Source organism: Staurois parvus, unplaced genomic scaffold (genome assembly GCF_062004578.1).
Source record: "Staurois parvus isolate SC_StPar_1 unplaced genomic scaffold, SC_StPar_1.0 ptg000488l, whole genome shotgun sequence".
Lineage (NCBI taxonomy): Eukaryota > Metazoa > Chordata > Amphibia > Anura > Ranidae > Staurois > Staurois parvus.
In genome coordinates this window covers 639,085-663,068 of record NW_028318284.1, presented here as the reverse complement: position 1 = coordinate 663,068, position 23,984 = coordinate 639,085, and the positions used below count along the sequence as shown (strand labels likewise).

General features: G+C 43.3%; 1 protein-coding gene across 1 annotated transcript in view; it reads left to right on the top strand.

The window, feature by feature from the left end:
- The window catches only part of LOC149452206 (angiopoietin-2-like), a 109,108-nt gene extending 97,261 nt beyond the window's left edge, over positions 1–11,847 (top strand). Inside the window, exons 8-9 of the mRNA XM_089689647.1 lie at positions 9,964–10,094; positions 11,561–11,847. Coding sequence (XP_089545773.1) covers positions 9,964–10,094; positions 11,561–11,721 — 292 coding nt within the window. The 3' untranslated portion in view covers positions 11,722–11,847. The remainder of the gene's footprint in view (positions 1–9,963; positions 10,095–11,560) is intronic.
- The last annotated feature ends 12,137 nt before the right edge of the window (positions 11,848–23,984 follow it).

Genomic DNA, 23,984 nt, shown 5'->3' with positions numbered 1-23,984 from the left:
CCAGAGTAGTGAAGCCATAGAATGAGAATGGCAGAGGCCGGAATACCATTTCAAATATTCCCTCATGGCAAGTTCACTTTAAAATAAAAGCTATTGGCTACAGTTTCACCTCTAGAATGTAAATACCATTGATTTTTGGCTCTAGGGGATTGATTTTTTTTTTTTAAAGCAAATGGCAGAACTTTCAACCATGTAAACTTGGACATCTCATGGATCCCCATAAACTGGAATTGAACTATAAGTGGTTGATTTGCTTAAGGGTAAACAGAGCATTCACTTTGCAAGGGAAGTTGCATATTGCGAGTGCAATTTTCCTAGTGAATGAAAACCATGTTCAATATGTTCGGGGAAAAATTCCCTTGCATTATGCAACTTCCCTTGCAAAGTGAACAGCCTTTAGTAAACCCCAAAAAGTGAAGACTTGTGCCTATGCAGTACCCTGAAAAGTTGACGTGGAACTTCTAGAAAACTAGCAGACCACTTCTTGGTACGTGAAGGTGCCTGGGCACTTCTGTTCCGCCATCTCATAGCTTTATATTTTCAGTGTGAGATCTAAGACACTGCTACCGCTGACTGCTATTCTCAGGAGATACAGTGTGATTTGGTAGTACTATAAGACTGGGTTCACACTAATGCGGTGCGGGATACCGCATGTAATTCGTACAGGAATTGCACCGCATTCCTTTGCCAATTACATGCAATCTCTGTGAGGTACAATTTGAGCCATACATTTTGTATGGCTCAAATCACATCGCATCCGCACCAAAAAGGTCCGGGACTCTGTTTTACCCGCACATGAATTGCGTTTTGCAATCTGTTTCGGTGTGTCATTAATTTAACATTGACACCCGCACCAGATCGCATGAATGCCGTGCGTTTGCGATGCGGGAAACGCACAGGATTTGCAGTGTTTCCCTGCACCGCATCAGTGTGAACCCATTCTCACTGTGTTGCTTACTGTTCTCTTTGCTGGAGGCACTGATATGAAGAAGCCCATGCAGCACAAGGTAGGGCAAGTCAACAATACAGAAGACTAAAGACAATACCAGTGACTAGTCACTTGCTCTGTTCCTGCCTTTTTTTGAGGACAGTTTCCAGAGATCGTTTCTCTTTAAAGACATGTAAAGGCGATCTGTTGCTTTAGTTAGTATGCACTGATTTTACACTTGTATTTGTAACGGATCCAGAAAGATCCATCGTGTTATGAAAACTCATGTTGGAGAATGTGTGCTGATTAAAAGAAGGAAGGAGGTTAGGTGATAAATACCACGTTAGCCTTTCTTGTTTTTCCTCTAGCTTTATTCTCAGGAGACTTGATTGCCAAACACTGGCAACCCCCTAGCTCACTTCAAGACAAACAGGACATGATTCTGTGTGGGTTGGAAGTCAGCTTGTTTGAAATGGGCTGTTGTCTTTATCGTCTCAGGCAAACAACGCTCTAGATAAACAATTGGAAATATCACAGGGTATTTGAATTGGCTTGGCACGTCTATACCAGGCAAGTTCTGCTTTTGTCCTCTCACAGGCATCAGACATACTAAATGCTTTGATGATTCCTCCAAAAGGAAAGGAACCCGTCACTGACCCAGCAGACCAAATATTATCACAGAAGGGAGCGAAACAAAAACACATATATATCAAGAGAACCAGTACTATCCCATGTGGACCATACATAATTTAACACAAGCCTTGTTTTCCTATACAGTAGAACTAAGCAGCATGCAAAGTACGGTACATCATGGCCCTGTTAAATTTAAAAAATATATATACCCGCTTAGTATTGTATAAGCCAGTGGTCTCCAAAGTGTGGCCCGGGGCTGGATGCTGCCTTTTGCCAGCCTTTAATTGGCCCTTGGGGCACTATTCCTCTAAATGATACAAGGCCTTGTTCTTCCCACTCACACCAAAAATAGTGCACTATTTCTTCCACTGTTACCAGTGATGGGTTACTATTCCTTCAACTAATACCAATGATGGGGCAATACTCCTCCTTTTACCGACCACCAACCCTGAGGCTATGTTTATTCTTACTGATGCTGGACTCGGGACATTTTCTACACCCACTGACCACAATCCGGCCCCCCCTAAAGTCTGAAGTACAGTAAACTGGCCCTTTGAATGAAAAGTTTGGTGACCCCTGGTATAAGCCAATTCATATTGACAAAACTTTTTGTTTACATTTTGGATAGGCAGAAAAGGGTTGAAAGGATTGGCAGTTGTTTATTACTATCTGTCTTTCCATCAAAGAGATTTGGCTTCACTTGTTGTCGCAAAGATGCTACAGGGCTTGAGTGGCAATGTCCCCATTGCAACAGGTGTCCAGATAGAAAGATTTATCTTCTACTCTTATTTTGGTGACAACCATAAACTATTGGATTTCCTAAATGCTTGTCTCCAAGTTTTCTTTCACTTGAAATAGTTCCTATGGACCAAGCTGACCCAAACAAACATTGTCCTTTACTAAGCTGTCAGCACTGTAAAAACTCTTTGTAGTATCAGCTACACACTGTATACAGTGCTGTGTTTCAGCAGTGATATGGGGATTTCCCTTGTTGCCAATACAAAATCAAGTTGGGCTAAGCACTGTTCAATCTTTCACAGGAAGCCTTGTATTTTTTAATTGAGTAGAGGTCTTCCTTTGATTTACAGATGTAGAGATCATGATATCATTCTCCTTTCCACCTTAGCCAATCAGAGGAAGCTTTGTATTCACTGATAAAATACAAGGCTTCCTCTGAATAGCTGAGCAGCCCTCAGCCCAACTTAATTTTGTTTCGGAGGCAGACAGAAAGTCCCCATACCCCTGCCGAAACAGCGCGGTATAATGTATGTAGTTGATACTAGGCTTGGCCCAATCAAATTATTTAAAGTAAAAGTAAACAGGGAGTTAGCCTTTAAGGTTCTGTCCCAGTGAAAATGGCTACAAGGACGGGTAGTGAGGGAGGATCTTCCAGGGAGGACAAAGAAAGCAAAAAAAACCTGACATATTTTAATTCTTCATCAATCTCTCCCAAACTTGAACAAAACAATTTGTTTGAGTACATTTGAATTGGCTGCTGCACCTGTGGGGAGAATTAAGAAAAAGTCCCTGGCCCATTTTTAAAAACATGGGTGCCCGGTGCTGGGGCACAATGCAGTTTAACACATCCAAAAACAAGCCATGTTTTTGATGCGTGGGGGTTCATTCTTAATGGCAGGCCCATGTGTCTGCAAAAGAGCAGCATGTTTTGCCGGTGGGTTGCGAACATGTCTGATTAAGCACGGGTTCTCAAGTGTGAAGTCAGTGTTCCCTCTTCAAGCCTCATGCACACAGGGTGTCAAAAAGTACAAGCTGCAACGCTAGTCCTTCCACCAGGAAATGGCAGCATAAAAAATTTTGGCCTCGTTTTGCACACGCGTTTAACTGTGTTTAGATGCATTTAGGCGCGTTTTAACGTGCGTTTTTTGACAAAAAATACTCCCCTTGACTTTTTCACTCCTATTTTCCCACAATACATAAATAAATAGAATAAACTTCCTTTTTCATTGCCATTATGGTTGGAGAGAGAGGACAGAGAGCATCTGATTACATCATATAGCTTCTGATTGCTATGGATCCTGTCACATGGAAGATTGATGTGGCCATCTTGCTGCTTGTGTTATGGAGGCTGAGAAGACGGAGACACCTGGAGGAAGAGAGAAGCAGCCTTTGTCGGTTCTAGATACATCCCATTATATCCCAGAATCTCTCTTCAACGTACTTTGCTAATATGTATTCCAACTTCTGAATTATCCAGAAAAATTTTATTCACTTCAACTTTACACGCATGATCTTCTGGAGAGGCTCAGACCTAGGCTGACAAGATCAGACACTCTCATGAGATCAAGCGTGTCACCAGAGGAAAGGCTCTTTGTGACAATCAGGTATGTTGTGTTTATAATTTATCATGAAAATGTACAGATAACTAAATTATTTAAAATATTTTCCAAGTTTATTTACTTTTCAAATTTTTTTTTGCTATATTATATATTGTATGTTTTTAGTCTTTTTTGGTATTTCCTAATGGGCGTGTCCACGGTGGATAACCAGGGAAATCTATTTGGCGCTCTGGGAAGAGTTACATGAAGCAGTGATGTTGTCACCAAATGGAGAGATGTGGGAAGCCATTACAGATAAGTTTTGGGAGAAAACACAATTTCCCAATTGCATTGGTGCCCTGGACGGCAAGCATGTTAGGATTAAACAACCTCCTTAGTCTGGATCACTCTGCTTCAACTACAAAAAGTATTTCTCTGTGGTCCTCCTGGTACTGGCTGATGCAAACCTCTACTTTATATGTGTGGATGTTGGAACCTAAGGAAGACAGGGTGATGCTTACATCTTTTGTCAGTCCACCATGGGACGTCATCTACATGAGGGATGCCTCAACATTCCCTCAAATAGGCTACTACCAGGTACTGAAGACCAAGTCTTCCGATGATCATTGTGACTGATGAGGCCTTCATGCTGGCTGAAAATTTAATGCGGCTATACAGCGGTTATGGTCACAAGAAAAATGTCTTTAACTATCATCTGAGCTTCACACGTCGAGTGGTTGAGTGTGCATTTGCACAGCTAAGTGGCGGGTTCTCTTGTCATATATGCAGCTTGATGTGAAGAATTCAAGAAAGGTGGTACTTGCATGCTGTGTCCTCCACAACTTCCTCCAAAGAGAGAGCCACCAGTTAACCAGAGACATGAAATCCTAAATAGCGTGTCCAGTTTGTTGGCCAACTGCACGTGTGATGACAATTCAAAATCAGTTCACAGATTTTTTTTGTTTCACCTGATGGAGAAGTGTCCTGGCAGGATTAAAGCAGTTGTAAAGGCTCAAGGTTTTTTACTTTCGTGCATTCTATGGATGAAGGTAAAAAGCTTCTGTGTACAGCAGTGCCCCCAGCTCCTTCAATACTTACCTGAGCCCCATCGCAATCCATTGATGTGCACAACAGCCTCGGCTGTCCTGGGTCTCTGCCTCATTGGCTGAGACAGGAAGCAGGAGCCATTGGGTCCCGCTGCTGTCAATAACAGCCAGTCAGCTAATGAGGAGAGAGGGAGTGGGGCCAAGCCAAGGCTCCATGTGTGATTTGACACAAGGAGCAGCTGGTGCCTCCATAGAAAGCTGCTTGCTATGGGGGCACACAACAGAAAGGAGGGGCCAGGAGAGAGCCTGCGGGGGACCTGAGAAGAAGAGGATCCAAGCTGCTCTGTGCAAAACCACTGCGCACAGCAGGTAAGTATAACATGTTTTTTATTTTACACAAAAAAAAATATGAACCTTTTAGTATCGCTTGAATACGCTTAGTCATCCATTACATTAAAAAAATTTTGCGGCTTACTTTTCTGAAAAAAAAAATTCTGGCAACAAAATAAAATAATTTTCATTTTCAGTTTGTTCTGTTGTCTCCCTGTACTCCTTTTTTTTTTTTTTTGGGTTGAGGTGGGACCTTTATGTATTCTGAGTGAGGCCGTCCCTTTTGGATCTTCATACATTTACCCCACCCAGAGGAAAACGTGTCCTTTTCTTCTGTGTGGGAAGCGTATACAGTCCCCATTTGGGCCTGCATACGTTTACCCCATGCAAAAGAAAACATGTCCTTTTCGTCCGCACGGGGGCAAGTGTATACAGTCCCCTTTTGGGTCTGCATACATTTACCCCACAAAGAGGAAAACGTGTCCTTTTCTTCTGCGTGAGGTAAGCGCGTACAGTCCACTTTGGCATCTGCATATGTTTACCCCACAGAGAGGAAACTGTCCTTTTTTGTCTACGTGAGACAAGCGTATACAGTCCCATTTTGGGTCTGCATACATTTACCCCACACAGAGAAAAACGTGTCCTTTTCTTCTGCGTGAGGTAAGTGTATAAAATCCCCTTTTGGATCTGCAAATGTTTACTCCACACAGAGGAAAACGTATCTTTTTCACTGAAGTAAAAATGGACTAGTATGACGTGCATCAGAGCAACTTTAAAAAAAAATTAAAGAAATAAGTGAAAACACAACAAGATATATCATTTTCCAATCACCTTATTTATAATAGCAATTACTGAAGAAAAGGTTATAAGATATTAGAGCTGGTGGTAGATGGTCTTGGTTGAAGAATTATTCCCTTGGATTCCACATGGAAATTGGGGACAGGGAGAGAAGGTTAGGTATAGAAATTGGTGTGTAGGGGCATTCATGTGGGAACAAATACGGGTTGGAATTGGGGGCATGGAACGAGGAGGATAAGGGATCAGTACAGAAGTAGGAAGGAGGTGGTAATTGAGAAGGCGGAGGTTAATTCCTTGGGGAGTGGGGATGATGAAAGGAGGACTGGGTCAGTGAAGACAGTCAATGAGGTGTGGGATGATGGCAAGGTAATAGCACCGCTGCAGGCTCGGAAGAGAGGGACCCTGTAAAGCAGTGCATGATAGCTAGGTGGTGGCCCACCACTTATTTTGGCAACTCTAAACTGCATTGCTACTGCATAGAGATTATCCATGCACTGCTTCTCCAGGTTACTGCCAATGTCAAAGAAGCAGGCCAACAACATGTTCTTGGACGGATGATGGTGTATCAGGATCTGGTTCCACAGAAACCTGAAAAAAATTGGAAAATGATTACACAAATCCATGGAAAATATTTAGATAAATAGACAGATACCTGACACAGTGAGTAACCAGTGGTCTCGGCTGTTGGATGGGGGGGAAATATTGCTGTCCGAAGCACTTGTGAAAGAGTCTCCTGAAAGCACATCTGGATCCACTGCCTTTTCCGTCTCACTTATATCCTGTATGTCTGTTCTGAAAAAAGGATAACAATATATGTAAAAAAAAAAAATAGTACAAAAAGGAGAAATGATCTAAAAAAAATTCTATTTTCTCCCAAAAAAATAAACAATTTTACCAAAAGGCTGCAGGTAACGTAATAAAAATTATTTCTGAAAAGGAAAGCACCAAAAATGACTGCATTAACATTAGCAAAAAAAAATCGATTACAAAAATAAAAATTAACAAAGAAAAACAAAAACGTACTCTCTTGTGTTTGAAATCATTGATTGACAGAGGAATAACAAGTTGTTGAGGTAACATGCTGCTTCTTGTGCAGAGCTGGAGCCCCACTGCTCATGGCCTTCTCCTCCTCCATGAGATCCCTGTTTACCCAATCCCGCAGGGATTTCCAACATTTGGTCGGTATCTGGGCTTAAAAAACCCACAACTGTGTAAAGGAAGGTTAATCTGCAATCTGCAGTACCATTACAACAAAAATATCATGCATTCTTTATAATGGATTTCTTTCCTTTTTCTGAAAAGTGCTCAATCGCTCCCAGTTTGACATCAAAGCTGAGGTAATGTCCGTCCATAGTTTCACTTTCCCTAACCAGTCATTATAGAGGGGATTAGAAACATCCCACAACTCTGCATGGGCCTCTATAGCAATGATTAGTTCTGTCTTGGACACATCTGCAGCCAAAGGCATAGTTTGAAGCTTTTGGGCCCTGATGCAAAAGTTGACCTGGGGCCCTTCGCTACCACCCACCACTTCCACTGCACGCCAAGATACTCCCAATGGCTTGGACTCAGAGGGCCCAAATTGGGCCCTTCCTACTTCCAGATTCACATATTATCTCATTCATTTCACCGAGCAGTTCAGAAATCAGAGAGCCCCCACTTTGTTGTCACATGCACAGTTGAGCAGGGCGCAGAGGAAAGGGCTGTATTGGGCTGGGTGGGGGGGCTGAGAATAGATTGTGTTGCTGGGGTAAAGGGCTTGCCCCCATCATCCTGTGTAGGTGAGACCAGAAACTCAGAGGGCCTGAAACAGGCCCTCCGAGTTTACTGGATTACCGACGCAGGGTGATGGGGCAAGAGCTTTTCCCTGTGACACAATGTAAAACTCGGGTAGCCAACCCCTGAGAGGTGAAAATCTACATGAACAACATGAAAGAGATCAAAGATCATTGGGGTTCTGCACTTTTTTTTTTTTTTTTCTAAGAAACTAACTAGCAAGGCCTAACTAAATAGTAAGGAAAATTTAGAAAAAAATAATAAAACACTGTGAAAAAAAAAACTTGGCCTACCGTAAAAGTGGACAGTGTAAGTAGACAGTAGAGCAGGTGTCACTATTGCACTGTCAATAGGGCAGAGGACAATGTCAGTAGTTTTTTTATTATTTATTTATTTTTATTACAATTATTTTTTAGGAGTTTTGGTGAAATATCAGGGGTCCCATCTGCACAAACATATACACTATATCCCTTGCAACAACCTGCCCGCACCTCTTGTAATACCATATGACCCCGGAGCACTCCACACCCACCTTGCATAGGGTGAGAGGAATGCAGGGCTGGTCAAGGTAGATCTCTCCCAGTCGGCCCACTGCTTTCTGTGTGCTTCATGTTTATTTTGGGCAGCTGAGCCTATATTTTTTGTATAATGTTTTATTGTATTTTTAATACATTTACAATGTTCCAAGTCAATTTTAAAATGGCAAGAGGAATATAGGGACTATTAAACAAAAGGACCACAAAGTTCTGGTGCAGAGGGAGTGGTAGAGGCAATGACATTGGGCTGTGCAGTGTTTGCACTGTGTGCTACTAAACATACAGTACCTTGCTTTGCCGCTGGGGAAGCAGGGGCTGTGGTCTCTCCTCCTCTCTCCTCCATCCCAGTCCCGATAGCATAAGATACATGGCAGTGCCCATCTTGGCTGCAGAGTGATTTGTCAGGTAGCAAAGAAGGAAGAGAGGGTTCCCGCTCCTGTGCTGGCTCCAGCAGTTGGGACCGCTACCCCCAACTCCAGCAGCTGCTGCTGTGCTCGTTCCTGAGCCCTTTTCCGCCCGGTTGTCAGTGTTAACACTTCCTCCCCCATCCCAGGCTGCTCTCATCCCATCCTCACTCCTCTGCTCTGTTCGGGCAATAGCACCAAAAGATCAAAACTTCTCCCCAGCCAATGGGCGTGTTTTCGAAGGCAAGGTGGAAGCTGGGTACTGGAGCAAGAATTTCACCACTTGGCTGCGGGACACGGACACGATGCAATGACACTGCAGGATCTGATCTGGACTCTAGGATTTTGTGTGGGGAGTAGGCTATAATGACACGGAAGCCACACGGGTCCCCTAGAGCATGGGCAGTGTCGCACTTTTTGACCCCTGCAAACCCTGATGCTACGTCCATGTCTGCAACCATCGTTCCTCTCCACAACCACAAGGCTGAGCAAAGAACACGTGGGTAATGTACAGGCAGGAATTTCCTGGTTTGGCTGATGTTACAGTGACCAATCACATTATTAACGCCCAAAAACGCTTGACGCAGCTAAATGCTCTTTGGCGAATCAAGCGTTTTTACAGCTGAAAATTACCTCTTCAGAACATGTTGGCCCTGGGTTTTATCTAGAGCTCCTAAAAGCCCCTGCCTTTTAAAAGTCTATGTGTGCATGGACACGTAGTATAAAATGGAAGGGTATTTGGAAGCTGTAAAAAAAAAAAAAAAAGCCTGATGCCCCTAAAAGTGGCTGCAAATACTGTATACCCTATGTGCACGAGGCCTTAGAAGACAAATTGCTGCAGGAACAGCATATGTATGGAAGGATCCTGTATGCAAACGTTGTGTAAAGGTACTTCTGTCGATGAATAACTGGTCAGGGGCCCTAAACCACACATTTCTAAGTAGACTGAGGTCTTCATTTGTAGCTAAATCTCACACTATACATGTATAAGTGTATTATATATGCTAACTTTGAGTTTTTCGGCACTCTAATACATACACTACTGCTCAAATAGTAAACTTTGTTAATCATGGGAGTCTGAAGTCTATACACTCCGCTTTAGTAGATATGCAATGCCTGAGCATATGTTTGCCTCTTCCCTCAGATGATGGACTGAATTCTACATTGTAGTGCTGCTGGTGGTATATTAAGGGAGGTCTGGAGGAGCTTACTGTGTATGCCTATTTCTTCTTGCAGGTTGAATTTAAGAGGATATAGTGGAACAGCAGGAAGGACCAGCAGTTTTAGTCCCACAGGAACTGACTTCAGCACCAAGGATGCAGATAACGACAGATGCAGCTGCAAATGTGCACAGATTGCAACAGGAGGTAAATCAATATTTTTATGGTGATGCATGTATAATTGTATGAGCATGTAAACGTTTCTCAATTTTGGACTTAGGAACAGGTCTATCTCATGAGAATAACAACACCATGCTTGCCTTGAAATCTTTTAAGTCCAAAATTGACAAACATGCAACAGTTGAACATGATCTGCAGGGCCAGATTTAAACTCCCTCTCCCTTTGGTCAATTGTCTTCTGGTACCACTCTGATACTTCATTTGCCTGGCTAGCTTTAGTATCAGAATGAACAGATCAGAAATCACAGGCACAAGAGGCATGCCAAGGCAAAAGATGGAGAGGTTGAAAAAGACATTTATACCACTCTGCCTTGGTATGCCTGTTGTTAACATCTAGAAAAGTCAAGTCGAGGCAAATTGTGGTCCACCTTTGCTAGCAGATCTATTCTAGATATGTGGACCTAGAACATGCAAGCTGTAATAATCCAGTACACTATTACAACAGTAAAAAGTGAAAGCATTTCCAAGAACAGTGCAACTCAGAACTAGAATAACCCAAGCGCAGTGTAACTCAGAACTAGAATAGCCCAAACACAGTGTAAATCAGAACTAGAATAACCCAAACACAGTGTAACTCAGAACTAGAATAGCCCAAGCACAGTGTAACTCAGAACTAGAAAAGCACAAGCACAGTGTAACTTAGTACTAGAATAGCCCAAGCATATTGTAACTCAGTACTAGAATAGCCCAAGCACAGTGTAACTCAGTACTAGAATAGCCCAAGCATATTGTAACTCAGTACTAGAATAGCCCAAGCACAGTGTAACTCAGTACTAGAATAGCCCAAGCACAGTGTAACTCAGTACTAGAACAGCCCAAGCACAGTGTAACTCAGAACTAGAATAGCCGAAGCACAGTGTAACTCAGAACTAGAACAGCCCAAGCACAGTGTAACTCAGAACTAGAATAGCCCAAGCACAGTGTAACTCAGTACTAGAATAGCCCAAGCATATTGTAACTCAGTACTAGAATAGCCCAAGCACAGTGTAACTCAGTACTAGAATAGCCCAAGCACAGTGTAACTCAGTACTAGAACAGCCCAAGCACAGTGTAACTCAGTACTAGAATAGCCCAAGCACATTGTAACTCAGTACTAGAACAGCCCAAGCACAGTGTAACTCAGTACTAGAATAGCCCAAGCACATTGTAACTCAGTACTAGAACAGCCCAAGCACAGTGTAACTCAGAACTAGAATAGCCCAAGCACAGTGTAACTCGGAACTAGAATAGCCCAAGCACAGTGTAACTCAGAACAAGAATAGCCCAAGCAGCCAAATATCAAGCAGCTAGCACTGCCATGTGAAAGGAAGTTAGTCAAGTGTTTTACATTCTGAGAAGTACCAGGTATTTCTCTTTTCTTTTGATGGATAAAACAGCTTAAAAATGAGAGGTTCTGTCATATATTTTTTGAATAAAAATGTCTCTATTCCTAGGTTGGTGGTTTGATGCTTGTGGGCCTTCAAACCTCAATGGTATTTATTATCCAAGTGGATCTGGAACTGCTAAGTACAATGGAATCAAGTGGCATTATTGGAAAGGCCCCAGCCATGGACTGACGTCTGTCACCATGATGATCCGTCCTACTGCATTTTGAACTTTTGATGTGCACATCGACTTCTAAAGTTTCACTATGCTTTTTTTGCTTTTTATAATTAAAAACAAGAAATGATCTGAATTGAATTGACATTGCAGAATAAATTATACATTCTTTTTTTCTGTTCTTTAGGCAATGAGAGTATATTTTGTTTTGGTACAGTTAGGAAACATGGCTTTAAAGTGTTACTAAATCCAGGACCCTGCATTCACTGGTCTCCCACAGTACACAGAACATGGAAATGCAATTATTTTAGCAAATAGAAACTGCTAAATACCTTTTCTCATCAGCAGTTAGAGCAGTCTTGTGATTTCTATCAGTGTCCAGCCGAGCACTTGTTAAAAGCTTGTAGGAGTTTTCATTTTGCTCTAGGAGGATGCCGAACCCCTGACCTATGTCTGGACAGTGCTGATTGGCTCTGTGCTGATCTCATGCACTCTCCCAAGAAAAAAAAAAAAAAAAAAAAAAACACTCTTAGCAATACACACCAAACTGAGCATGTGCAGAGTGACCCCACATGATATGTCTTATCAGGACATAAGAGGGGGACACTGGAAGAAGGGGAGGGTCAGAGAAGTCAGGATCAAACAGCATTTTTACACAGTGCAAAAGATTAACCCCTTAGGTTCCACAGTGAGTATAACAAGCATGCTTTACTGCATATACAGACTGATTTTACTGTTGTGAGTTTAGTAACACTTTAACTATTGAAGGGACATTTCCATTCACAAGGGCTCTATTTTGTACCTGCCATCAGTAAAGACCTAGTACTGTTGACTGGAAAAGAAAAGGAAAAACTCAACCCAAAACAAGATGTATTTTTATATAAGAAAAAGTTGTAAAGTACAACAGATCCCTCAAAGTACTGATTTCCCACATCTGAGCAGAATCACTTGAAAAAATACTATAATAATTACCTGCTTCCTGCTAACCTCACCATAAAGCCCTGATTAATGCTCTAACAATAATCTCCTAAGGCTCCATGTACACAAGCCTGCCCTGACCGCTGGCCACGCAGCATGCTTTTGCCCGTGATTTTGCAGCGGTTTTGCCAAGTATGGTGTTTTTCTGCGGTTGGTGGTCCAAACGTTCCTATCCTGAATGCGATTCTTCCGTGTTCAGGAGACGGAGGTTTAACCTCACCTAAACACGACAGTTACTGAACTCTGCTGTACATGGACACATAGGCTTTTATGGATTTGAGTTTAGGAGCTTTGGCAAAAAAAATGCCCAAAGCTCCTAAACTCAAGTTTAGGAGCTGCTCATGTACATGGGGTCCAAGTGTAATGCCCTTACCTCTCTTGTTTTTATATACCCTTACCTCTTTTCCAACCCTTATCCTTCTAAATGGTAAGCTGTTATGAGCAGAGTCCTTGCATTGTATGAGGGGTGTTCAAATCAAACTGGGACTTTTACAGGTATAAAAAGGGATGCTAGTGTGGCAGTACTAAACGTAGGAAGTGGCAAGTGTGTCCTATTACTGATAGGCGGCACACAATGGCCAAGCCAGAGACTGTTAATCAATATGGCAGACAACCGTGTTAGGGAATGCATGGAACAGCATGTTGTGATGAAGTTTCTTGTGAACAAAGGTGGAAAACCTGTGGGTATCTACAGAAGAGTTTAAGCACAGTACGATGGTGAGATGCTCAGTCGCAGTAAGACATTTGAATGGTGTAAACATTTCAATAATGGCCTTAGGTCCATCAGTGATGATCCCAGTCATGGTGGTTCCCAGCCCACAGCGGTGATTCCTGTAAACATTCAGCGTGTGGAACACCTGATCCTGAATAATCCATGCATAATCCGTCGTTAAGTTGCACAAGAGGCAAATCTTTCTGTGGTCAGCATTTCAGCACTGATGACAAAGTGAAGCAGGCTGTCCTAGGACAGTTCAGGCATCCTGACAAATCTTTCTATGCAGACGCTTTGCAGGCATTAATCAAATGCTGGGATAAGTGTATAAATATAGCAGGGGAGTATGTTGAAAAATAAATGCAGTTTCCACTCCTTGAAATTTGTTCTTTTATTATATAAACTGGAAAGTCCCATTTTGACTTGAACGTCTCTTGTATCTTGTTATTGCTTTTACGAGTGCTTGTCATTGAAAGCATTTTATGTATTTGTATAACCCATACTAATACTTTGTGGAAGGTGCAGCACCCCAAGAGATGATGGCTCTGTATATACAGTAAATAATCTGAATATATCTTAAAGCCAAGTTCCAGTCAAAAAACTTATTTTTTGTATGTCCTATGTATAACGCGCAACTTACTATTATACCTGAAAATGTGCACATTTCTCATTTAAAACTGTCCCCAAAACTGTGCTGCTGATATCCTCCTTAAAAGAAATTACTTCCATAGACCTGCTGCCTTGCTCATTGCCAAACTGCTAACTGAACAGAAGGAACAGTAGCATATTAATGTGTCATACCTTTGCTCTCCCCATCTATTAGCAAGTGCACAGTTTAAGAGTGGTGACTCTCTGCCATAGAATAAAGCCTAATTGACTTACAGTATTGGTTTTACCCCCTCCAAGTCTGTGTCTGGCTTAAAAATCTAAAATAAATAAAGATCTCAGATACTCAGAACTTTTTACATTTGTATTGTGTACCTATTGAGAAGATTTCCCTTTATTCCCCATCCTGATGATACCCTACCACACCCAGGGGCGTACTGACAACTCATAGTGCCCCCGGGCAATAGGGGATCATGGGGCCCCTGTGTCCTTGCCCAAACTCAAAAAAGCCTATCAAAAAGGTACCAGGGGCATCTCAAGGGGCCTCCTACTGGCCCCGGGCCTTCGAGCATCGCCCGAGTTTCCAAATGATCAGTCCTCCCCTGACCACACCATAACACACTGGGGGTTAGTTACTAATGCAAACTCTGGTGCAGAAACCAATCGGCTTCCAGGATCTATTGCCAAAGCTTAACTGAACAAGCTGAAGTTAGAAGCTAATTGGCTACCATGCACAGCTGCACTAGGTTCCGAGTGCTCTACCTTTAGTAAATCTTCCCCTCTGAGTGTCACTGGGACTAGAAGAGATGGGAATCCTTTCATGTCAGCAGTACTTATGTTTAATACAGTTTGTACCTTTGTAAGAAAATTTATCCTTAATGATGTACTATTCTCATGAAAGGGAAGAAGGACACTTAGCAAAATCTTCTCAATGGGAACAAAATCAACAAAAAACCTTTGTAAGGAATCATGTCTCCAAGTTTTTTGAAAATATATTTGCCAGGAAATCATCATGACTTACGAAGCTCACAGTAAGTTCATTTGGTCATGACCATTCCTGGAAATATGGAATTATAATAGTCAAATATTGTTTTGACAAAGCACAGTTTTTGTGTGAAACGCGTTAGCATTCACCCTCCCCTGTTTGTACATCTGTGTGCTTTCCATGGTTTGAACAAATAACGTTTTTTTTGGATCTTTCATTGTGAGTGAAGCTATCCGACCTTCTTTTTTTTTTATACATCACAGCTGCGACTGGGCGAGCACCCCAGATACAGAGATCTTGCCGTCTGTGCCGGCTCACCTTTGAGCAGCGTGCATGTTTGTTAATAATGGTAAGCTGTAGTATATAACATGTTTGGTTTAAATTGTATCTAAACCCAAAATCCTCACATTTCTTTGCCTATGCAAGGTAGAGCAACGGGTTCAGGTTAATGCTCCTTCCCCAGCTGTACATGCTTTGCTCCCCCACTACAACATTCAGCCATGAAAAAAGAAAGAAAGACAGCAGGACAAAGCACAAGCTCGCTTTAAGTTAAAATGCCATCTTATTCTTAAAAATGTTATGATTTACCTAGCTTCATTTCGTTTGTTAGCAAGCATTCAAATTCCATATAGCCAGGAATGGTACTGTGAGCTTCTCAAGAGTCCTAATATATGTGTGTTAAGGGAACCAGACTTCAACGGGCCCAGATATCTTTTTGATGCATAATGTAATGCCATACCAATGTCATATACAGGCATTTTGCCATGTGGACACACTGCACATAACTGATTTATCTGCAGCATGTGATTCTCATGCCATGCTCCTAGTATCTGCACCTGGTTAGAATTTCTATCAGTAATGCTTAGTTTTTTGTACAAACATCATTTTGTGTTGGAAATAAACAGAAAAACTTAATATTCCTGTTATAATTTAAAATTCCAGCATTCATATCAATGTTATACTCATTGACCTGATTTAAAATGTGCGAGCAATTCCTACTGGACTTTACCATAAAATCAGTGACTATACAGTACATCAGTGAGCAACTTCCAAAGAGATTCATTAGGCAAGGTTCTCCTCCCGCCACTTGTTCCTGGAAGACATCAGGAGTAAAAGTTATACAAGTGTTGCTTCAGGCAGCTCAGATGATCAGAATGCTCCTGGCAGCTGAAATATGAAAGTATGGCTTTGTTTAGAAAGGCTTCAGCATGTATAACAGAAGTATGTGCAGAAAGCTATACAAAGCATTTGCATAGCCTTCAGCAAGCTTTGTTCAAGCCTTTAAAGTACCATTGATCCCCAGAATGGGAATTTTAACAAAAGATGCAGTGGAGTGCCCATTTACTTAAAACGCTGAGATTCAGGAACAGTCCAATTTAATGTTTCCTACAATTCTCTTGGTTCCTGGGCACACCCAGGAAAGATAACTTCATACACCTCCCTCCCTCAGCAGTTTAGAGAGGCCACACCTTATGAGGCAGAGGTAGCTGGGCAAGTGATCTACATCCAAGCAAGAAGAATTCTACGTTCAGAACTGCTGTACAGGCAACCAGGCCAGAGCCTCATATCATGCAGCTTCTCTGGAAAACCCAGTTGCTTTGTGGAGTACCTTCCCAAGTGCTGCCAAAGTACTGCAGTTTCGGCTGAGTTGTGCTTTGTCTTTGAATCCCTGTTTTTCCAGAGCTACCTTGGACTTCACAGAGAGGGATACTGTTTATGAGGATAATCACAGGTAGCTGTTTTACTGAAGTAGTGATTCTCAGCTGGACTCCAATAGTCTTTTAAAGACTGTGCCACCACTGCCCAGTGCTGTTCCTGGGCTCTCCCATTTCACTGGGGAGCTCAAGACCATGGTAAGTTGTTGGGTCAACTGCCCTAAAAGGATATGGAGGAACATTCATTCCACAGTTTCCTCTGTGATGAATGAAACTGGAAGTGACAAGGTTTCAGAGCTGTTTTTTCCTGGCCATTTCAGCCAAAGAAGCAGCTGGTCAAATACAACTGGTGTTTGATCAGGTGCCTTGGAGGGCAGGGGAGAGATTATGGGTCTAATAATCCCCTGATCTCTTTATAAAGAATAGCTGTCGCTGCCCAAAGCTATCACAAGGGGCTTCTTGACCCCCTTGAAAATAAAGTGTAAAAAAATGAAATACAACAAATAAACATATTAAAAAAAAAATTGAACGCACTAATTCCCCCTGTGCTCACATGCAAATACAAACATGTACTGTATGTTGGTCTGGCATGTATATCTAAATGTTGTTTACACCACACATGTGAGGTATTGCTGTGAACATGGGAGTGAGAGCAATTCTAGTGCCATGTTTAGCTCTAAATTGATAAGCTGTTAAAGCTTTTAAAGCATCGACTATGGAAAATTTTAGGAACAGTGATTAATAAACTGTTGCACAAATATTGTGTGACATAAGAAAATTGTGAGACTCATCATTTTATTCTCTAGGGCCTCTGCTTTCAGAAAATATATAATGCTTGTTGTTTTAAGTAATTTTGAAGCAAATAAATGAAGATCTTTCATGTATGTGAAGCATTACAAAATTGCCCCGGTAAGCATCTGCTTCGCTATCCAAGGTAAAAAGGACAAAGTGTGCCCCCATTAGCTGTGAACTAGTTCATTGGCATAGGTTGCAGGTTAATTTTTGCACTTCCTTCCTGCTAAAGGGCCCAGGGCTCCCCACCTCTTCTGCCAACCCCTTAGCCCAGCCATGCTCACACTCCTCCTCCTTCTAGTGCCTCATTTTCCACCCTTCTCCCTCCTCTACAAGTTTCTCCAACTGCTGCCTCAAGCAATAGAGAGGGAAAAGTCCAGAATAAAAAAAAAAATATATATATATAAATATAAATAATGTTCTTTCAAAAATATACAGTCACTCTGTGAAAAATTCTCAGACATAATCTTCATGTTGAAACCTTCCAAATGGCTCCGGAGGCCAATAGAAACCCTCAAAAGAAAAGAAAAAACTTGCTGTTGGATTGATATAATTTTTCACCTGATTGATTCACTATCACGTTTTGACACATTTATTCACTTTATCACTATCAGTGATCACGCGTGTTTTTCCATTTTTCATAAACCACATTTGTTTACTCAGTGTTTATTATTCAAGGATTGTCAAGGATAATGCACTATGTGATTTTTCTTTTCTTTTGAGGTTTTCTATTGGCCTCAGGAGCCATTTGGAAGGTTTCAACACGAAGATTGTGTTTGAGAATTTTTCACAGAGTGACTATATTTTTGAAAGGACATTATTTATATTTACATATATATATTTTTATTTATTTTTTATTCTGGATTTTTTCTTTTGCATGATTTGATATATTGTTTTTGTGATATGATTGAGGATTTATATATATTTTATGGTTAGCATATCATTACTCACAGATTATCACACTTTTGGGGTGAAAGTGTTCACATTTGTTATAGGGGATTTTGGATTCAGTTAGTTGAGGGGATACCGTAATTCTTACTAATAGAGAGGGAAGTCTGACAAGGGGTTTGAGAGACTTATTTTATGGCACTTTAAGTGCAGAAGACAATCAGCACGAGGCCATGCTAAATAAGGCAACTTCACCGTAAGTCTCCAGCAACATCCTTCATGAGGCAGGTGTCGGCTAAAGAAAAAAATGTCCCCTAATCACCCCCCTGCCCAGCGTCTTAATGTCAGCTTGTCAAACCTGCTGACTTTACAACTGACCCCATTCCAGCTTGTGAAGTCATTTCCCACTCCACAAATTATAGATTGTACAGTAGCAGAGTGGCAGGTACCACATGACTACAAGCATGTGGTCCAACAAGCTTGGGCAGGAATGTTACATGCCCTTCATGGTACAATGCCCTTGCAGTATGGGGAACATCAGCTCAGTGATGGTGAAAATACAGTCACCTTTACCCTTTCTCCTTACTGGTCTCATACTTCAATTCCTTGAAACCAGTATTTCCCCCCAAATACCACAGAGACTGGGCAACATCCCAGACAAAACTCTTCTACAATTTTTTTTGCACCTGGTATTCCTGAGAAAGAGGGATAAAGGGGGGGGGGTTAATGTTGCTTTGGGTGACAGGAAGGAAAAATTGAAGGTGAGAGTGGGGCACCTACGATAGCTTGGGTGTAAGGTGAGCTCAACCATTAAAAAGGTGTCTTTGTATGTGAATTCCATTCAATAAAACCATTTTTGTCTGAAAATGTTCCTCCTGGTGTTTGAGAGAGGCCAATTTTTTTTTCACAGGAACTACACACCCCAATCTTCAATTAAAAAAAAATCTACTTTAGATTGGTATTATTTCACTAAAAAAGCCCCCTAAATATTGTGGTGAGAATGTGCACAGACTTTAAACACTTTGACTTGACCTAATTTTTAACAGGACCTGCAACAGCCGTTTTTAAATTCAGAAATCAGCATTGGAGTGTATTTATTTAGCAGGAAAATCCCCCCAAATTTTGTAGTGAGTATGTGCATATTCTTTAAACACGTTCACTAGGCCGCTTTTTGAACAGGACTGCACCAGAAAGTTTTCAATAACAAAAATCAACATTAGATTACATTTATTTAATGAAAAAAAACTAGAAAATATTGTAGGGAATATGTGCACATTCCTATTAGCTTGACTAGATGGCTTTTTCAACAAGATCCACACCAGCCAGCTTTTAACAGAAAAAAAACATAAAATAAACAGAACATGAGAATGTGGAAGGAACCGTGGTGTCTCGAGTCCCCTGTTCCCAGTGTCAACGTCTCACTGAGTAGCACCACGCTGTCTGACACACCATGACTGAAGGGTGAATGTTTGTTGTAACAGCACACAATAAATTAACAATTAAAGAAGAATGAAAGCAGCAATTACACTTTAAGAAGTATACGAAAACAGTTGCAAATAACATTCAACAATGGCTGGAATGCACCATCACCCATAGGCTTACTATGGGGCATCCGTTATTGGTGTTCTCTCTTCTGCCCTGAAGCTGGTGCTAGTTGCTGATAACATAACTGGACCGGAGTGCCCTGAGAATAGGTATCAGGGGCGGACTGACCATTTGGAAACTCGGGCACTGCCCGAGGGCCCGGGGTCAGTAGGGGGCCCCATGAGATGCCCCTGGTACCTTTTTCATTGGCTTTTTTGAGTTTGGGCAAGGACACAGGGGCCCCATAATTCCCTATTGCCCGGGGGCCCCGTGAGTTGTCAGTCTGCCCCTGGTAAGTATAACTATCTTTCTTTTACAGGGTAGTTAGTATACTAGCTAGAAGAGGAGTGGGAGCAGTTTTAAACTTCATTAGTTCTAGACTTTTATTCCACTTTATACAGCACACATGTAGTCAGACAAAGAAAGGAACAAGTAATATTCATTCAGGGTATCATTAGTCATGACAATAAAAATGAGACTTTATTCAACTGCATTAAAAGCAATGACATAACAGACAGATGTGCTTCAGCCTAGGTTCACACTGAATGAAGCTTTGAAATTGTGCTACTTCACTTGAAGTAGTGCGATTTCAAAGCCGCTGGTCAGGGTGATTTCATGTGCGGCTTGCCTGACACCTGTGTCACTTCATGCACAGATATCTATGCAATTCGTGCATGAAATAGGCAAATAATAGAGCAGCAACCTTTTATAAAAATTGGTACTGCACCGCAAAGTCAGAGTCGCACCAATCTGAACGGTTCCATAGGCACAAGTAGGGTGTGACTTGTCATGTTGTTTGGAACTGTCAAATTGCATGACAAGTCACATTGGTGTGAACCAGGGTTCAAGATAACCTTTTATCCATGTCTAAAATAAAAGCCTACACACTACAGAAGTACTACCGAAATTTGTTTTATTATGCAGTCCCACTGCTGTTCAGGCAGATTTAAAATGTATCAAAAGGCAAGAATAACAATGTAATATATTGCAGCTCATCAGTCCTCATTTTTTGGCTTTTTCCATTATTTTCACCTGCTTGTTCACCAGAGCCCCTCAGGGTAGGGATGGACTTGGAGCAAGCCGAGACCAAGTCGCGACCCCTGGGTGCAACCAGCTGTGGTAGAGGCACCTGTCGGTGGTACGCAGCAGGTGAGAGTCTGATGTGACGAGGTCGAGTAAGCGTGGTCAGACAGGCCGGGTCGGTAACAGCGGAGCAGGTCGGTACAAAACGGCAGGCAGAAGAATAAACGGGTCACGGTCCGGGTTTGGTAATAGGAGATCAAAAGTGCAGGAGCAGGCAGGAGAATGGTCAGGCAAGCCAGGGGTCAGAGCAGCAGAAGTCAGCAGATCAGGATCAGGCAGGGTCAGCAGCAAAGTAAACTCACAGGAACACAGGAAAGACCATACGGCACTTGAGCATTGCAAGAGCTGGGTTTAAATATCCCACCCGACTCCTGACAGGCGCTCCTGGGTCCTAGTGCTTGCCTGGCGCCGTCATTGGTGACAGGCACGCCTGGGTCCTAGTGCCCGCCTGTCTGTACGTTTTGTCAGGATTCTACGCATGTGCGGATTCGATTGCTGAGCCAATCTTCCCATTCCCTGACACTATGGTAAGCCGAGGGAATGACTTGAGCCAGTTCTGCATCTGCATCCATACACAAGGCCGCGGGGCCAGGGTAGTCTTAGGAAGACAATACTGCTGGCAGTAGGGTGACTGGAAGTGAATTGCCCCCGCCTTCCAATTGATCTGGGGATCATGGGCTCGTAGCCAAGGGAGCCCCAGGATAATTGGGAACAATCTGGATGCAATGGCATCCAGGCGAAGGAATTTCTGGTGGTGGGTCGCCACTGTAGTGCGGATAGGTGGGGTTTCACGGTCTACGAGCCATGACCTAATACGGGACCCATCGGCCAGGAAAATATTTAACCCAACTTCCTTCGTCTGTAGGGGAATCTGCTGCTGAGCTGCAAAGTCTAAATCTATGAAGCAGCTACATGCTTCGGAATCAAAAATTGCCGTTGCTGACACAGTTCTCCCAGGAAGCTGAAGTGAGATAGGCACAGCTAAGTAGCTGGTGCTGCTAGGACCATTGGGCGCTACCACAGAAAAAACAGAGGTACACTTACCCATCTTGGCTGGACAGGTACGTACCACATGGCCTGCTTCCCCACAATAAAGGCAGAGATGGTTTACCTGACATCTCTGGCGTTCCGCAGGTGTTAGTGAAGGCCGCGTCCCTCCTGACAGCCTAGGCTTAGGTGCATCTGTAGACTCCTGGTTCCGGTTATCCAAACAGGAACCAGGCTGGACCGGAGCATGAGGTAGCATCCAGGTTCGTCTCAGACCTAGGTTGGACCTTTCCCACCTGCGTTCCCACAACCTGTGATCAATTTGGATAGCCAAGGTTATCAAGCCCTCGAGAGTATCGGGAATGTCTACTCGGGCTAGCTCGTCCTTAAGTGACTCGGATAGACCCATGCGGAATTGGTGACGCAGGGCCGCATCATTCCATTGGGTGTCACTACCCCAATGCTTGAACTCGGAAGCATAGTCTTCCACTGCTCGGTGACCTTGCCTCAGGGTGTGAAAAGCTGTCTCAGCCATCGCTGTCTGCTGCGGGTCATCATACAATAGTGCCATCGTTTCGAAAAATACCGTTACCGATTTTAAGTGTGGATGACGGGTCTCTAATAGGCGGTGGGCCCAGCTCTGGGGTCCATCCTGTAGCAAGGAAATGATGAACCCTACCCTTACGGACTCTGATGAGAATGTCACCGGCTGAAGTTCGAAGTACAGTTGGCATGAGTTGCGAAATGTCCTAAATCTGCTTCGATTCCCGTTAAAATGTTCCGGTGTGGGGACACAGGGTTCCGGTGCGGGTATTGAGACCACTGTCCCCCAAGGTGGTTCCCCAGAATGCCTGGTTGGGGATGTCGGTGTGGCTAAAGTCTGAATGTGGTCCTCTAGATATGTATAACCCTCCTGTAGGGCTTTAACCCCTTGTGTGAGGGTCACCAGGTGTTGGCATATGTCATCCAAAGGGGGAGCTCCCCTTCCAGGCTCAGTCATGGCCACAAGGTACTGTCATGCACCGCCCGGCAGGATCTCTAGTGACCCACAGAACGAGATTCCCCAGGACGCGCAGTCTAAGCCCCAGTCTGCCTTTTCACCAGAGCCCCTGATGGTGGGGATGGACTTGATGCAAGACTGAGACCAGGTCGCGGTCCCTGAGTGCATTCAACTGCGGTAGAGGGGTCCCGCTGAGAGTATGTGCCAGGGGTGAGCTTGACGTGAAGGGGCTGACAGTTCCTGGACCCGTGCAGGATGGATGGATGACAGTAAGGAGTATGCATGGTCAGACAAGCCGGGTCGGTAACGGTGGAGGCAGATCGGTACAGAGCAGTAGGCGAAGAGTAACCGGGTCACGAGCCAAAGTTCAGCAACAGGAGGTCCAATAACAAAGGGGTAGGCAGAGGAATAGTCAGGAACGAGCCAGGGATCAGAGCAAGAGATGGTCAGCAGGAATCAGGACAGGCAGGGTCGGCAATTAGGAACTCACTTCAGAAACAGGAACTAGACCTTGTGGCAATCTGAACACCGCCTGGCTAGTTTAAATAGCGCGCCCTACCACCGTCATTGGTGCCAGGAGCGCGCCTGCGTGCGCGAGTGCTCATGCCGCAATTGCCGCCGCGGGCGCCCAGGTCCTAGTGCCTGCACATTGGTGCACCTAGGCAATCTGCGCACGCGCAGACCCGTGCACCGCAGTGAGGCCCGCAATCCCTGACAGGGTCTGAGGTGGGGAAAGCAGCGTCTGAGGAGGAAAGGGGTATTTGAGGAGCTCTGAGGAGGAAAGAGGTGTCTGAAGTGGAGAGGGGGGTGTAAGGAGCAGAGGTGGGTCTGAGGGGCTCTGCGAGTGTCTGAGGAGGAGGGGGGCTAAGGAGGAGAGAAGGGTCTGGAGAGCATCTGAGGAGGGGAGAGTGATGAGGAGAGGAAGGTTCTGAGGTGGGGAAAGGGGAGTCTGAGGAGGAGAAGGGAGGTCTGTGGGGGGTTCTAAGAAGAAGAGGGTGTTTTGGGGAGTTCTGAGGAGGAAAGAGGTGTCTGAGGAGGAGAAGGGTAG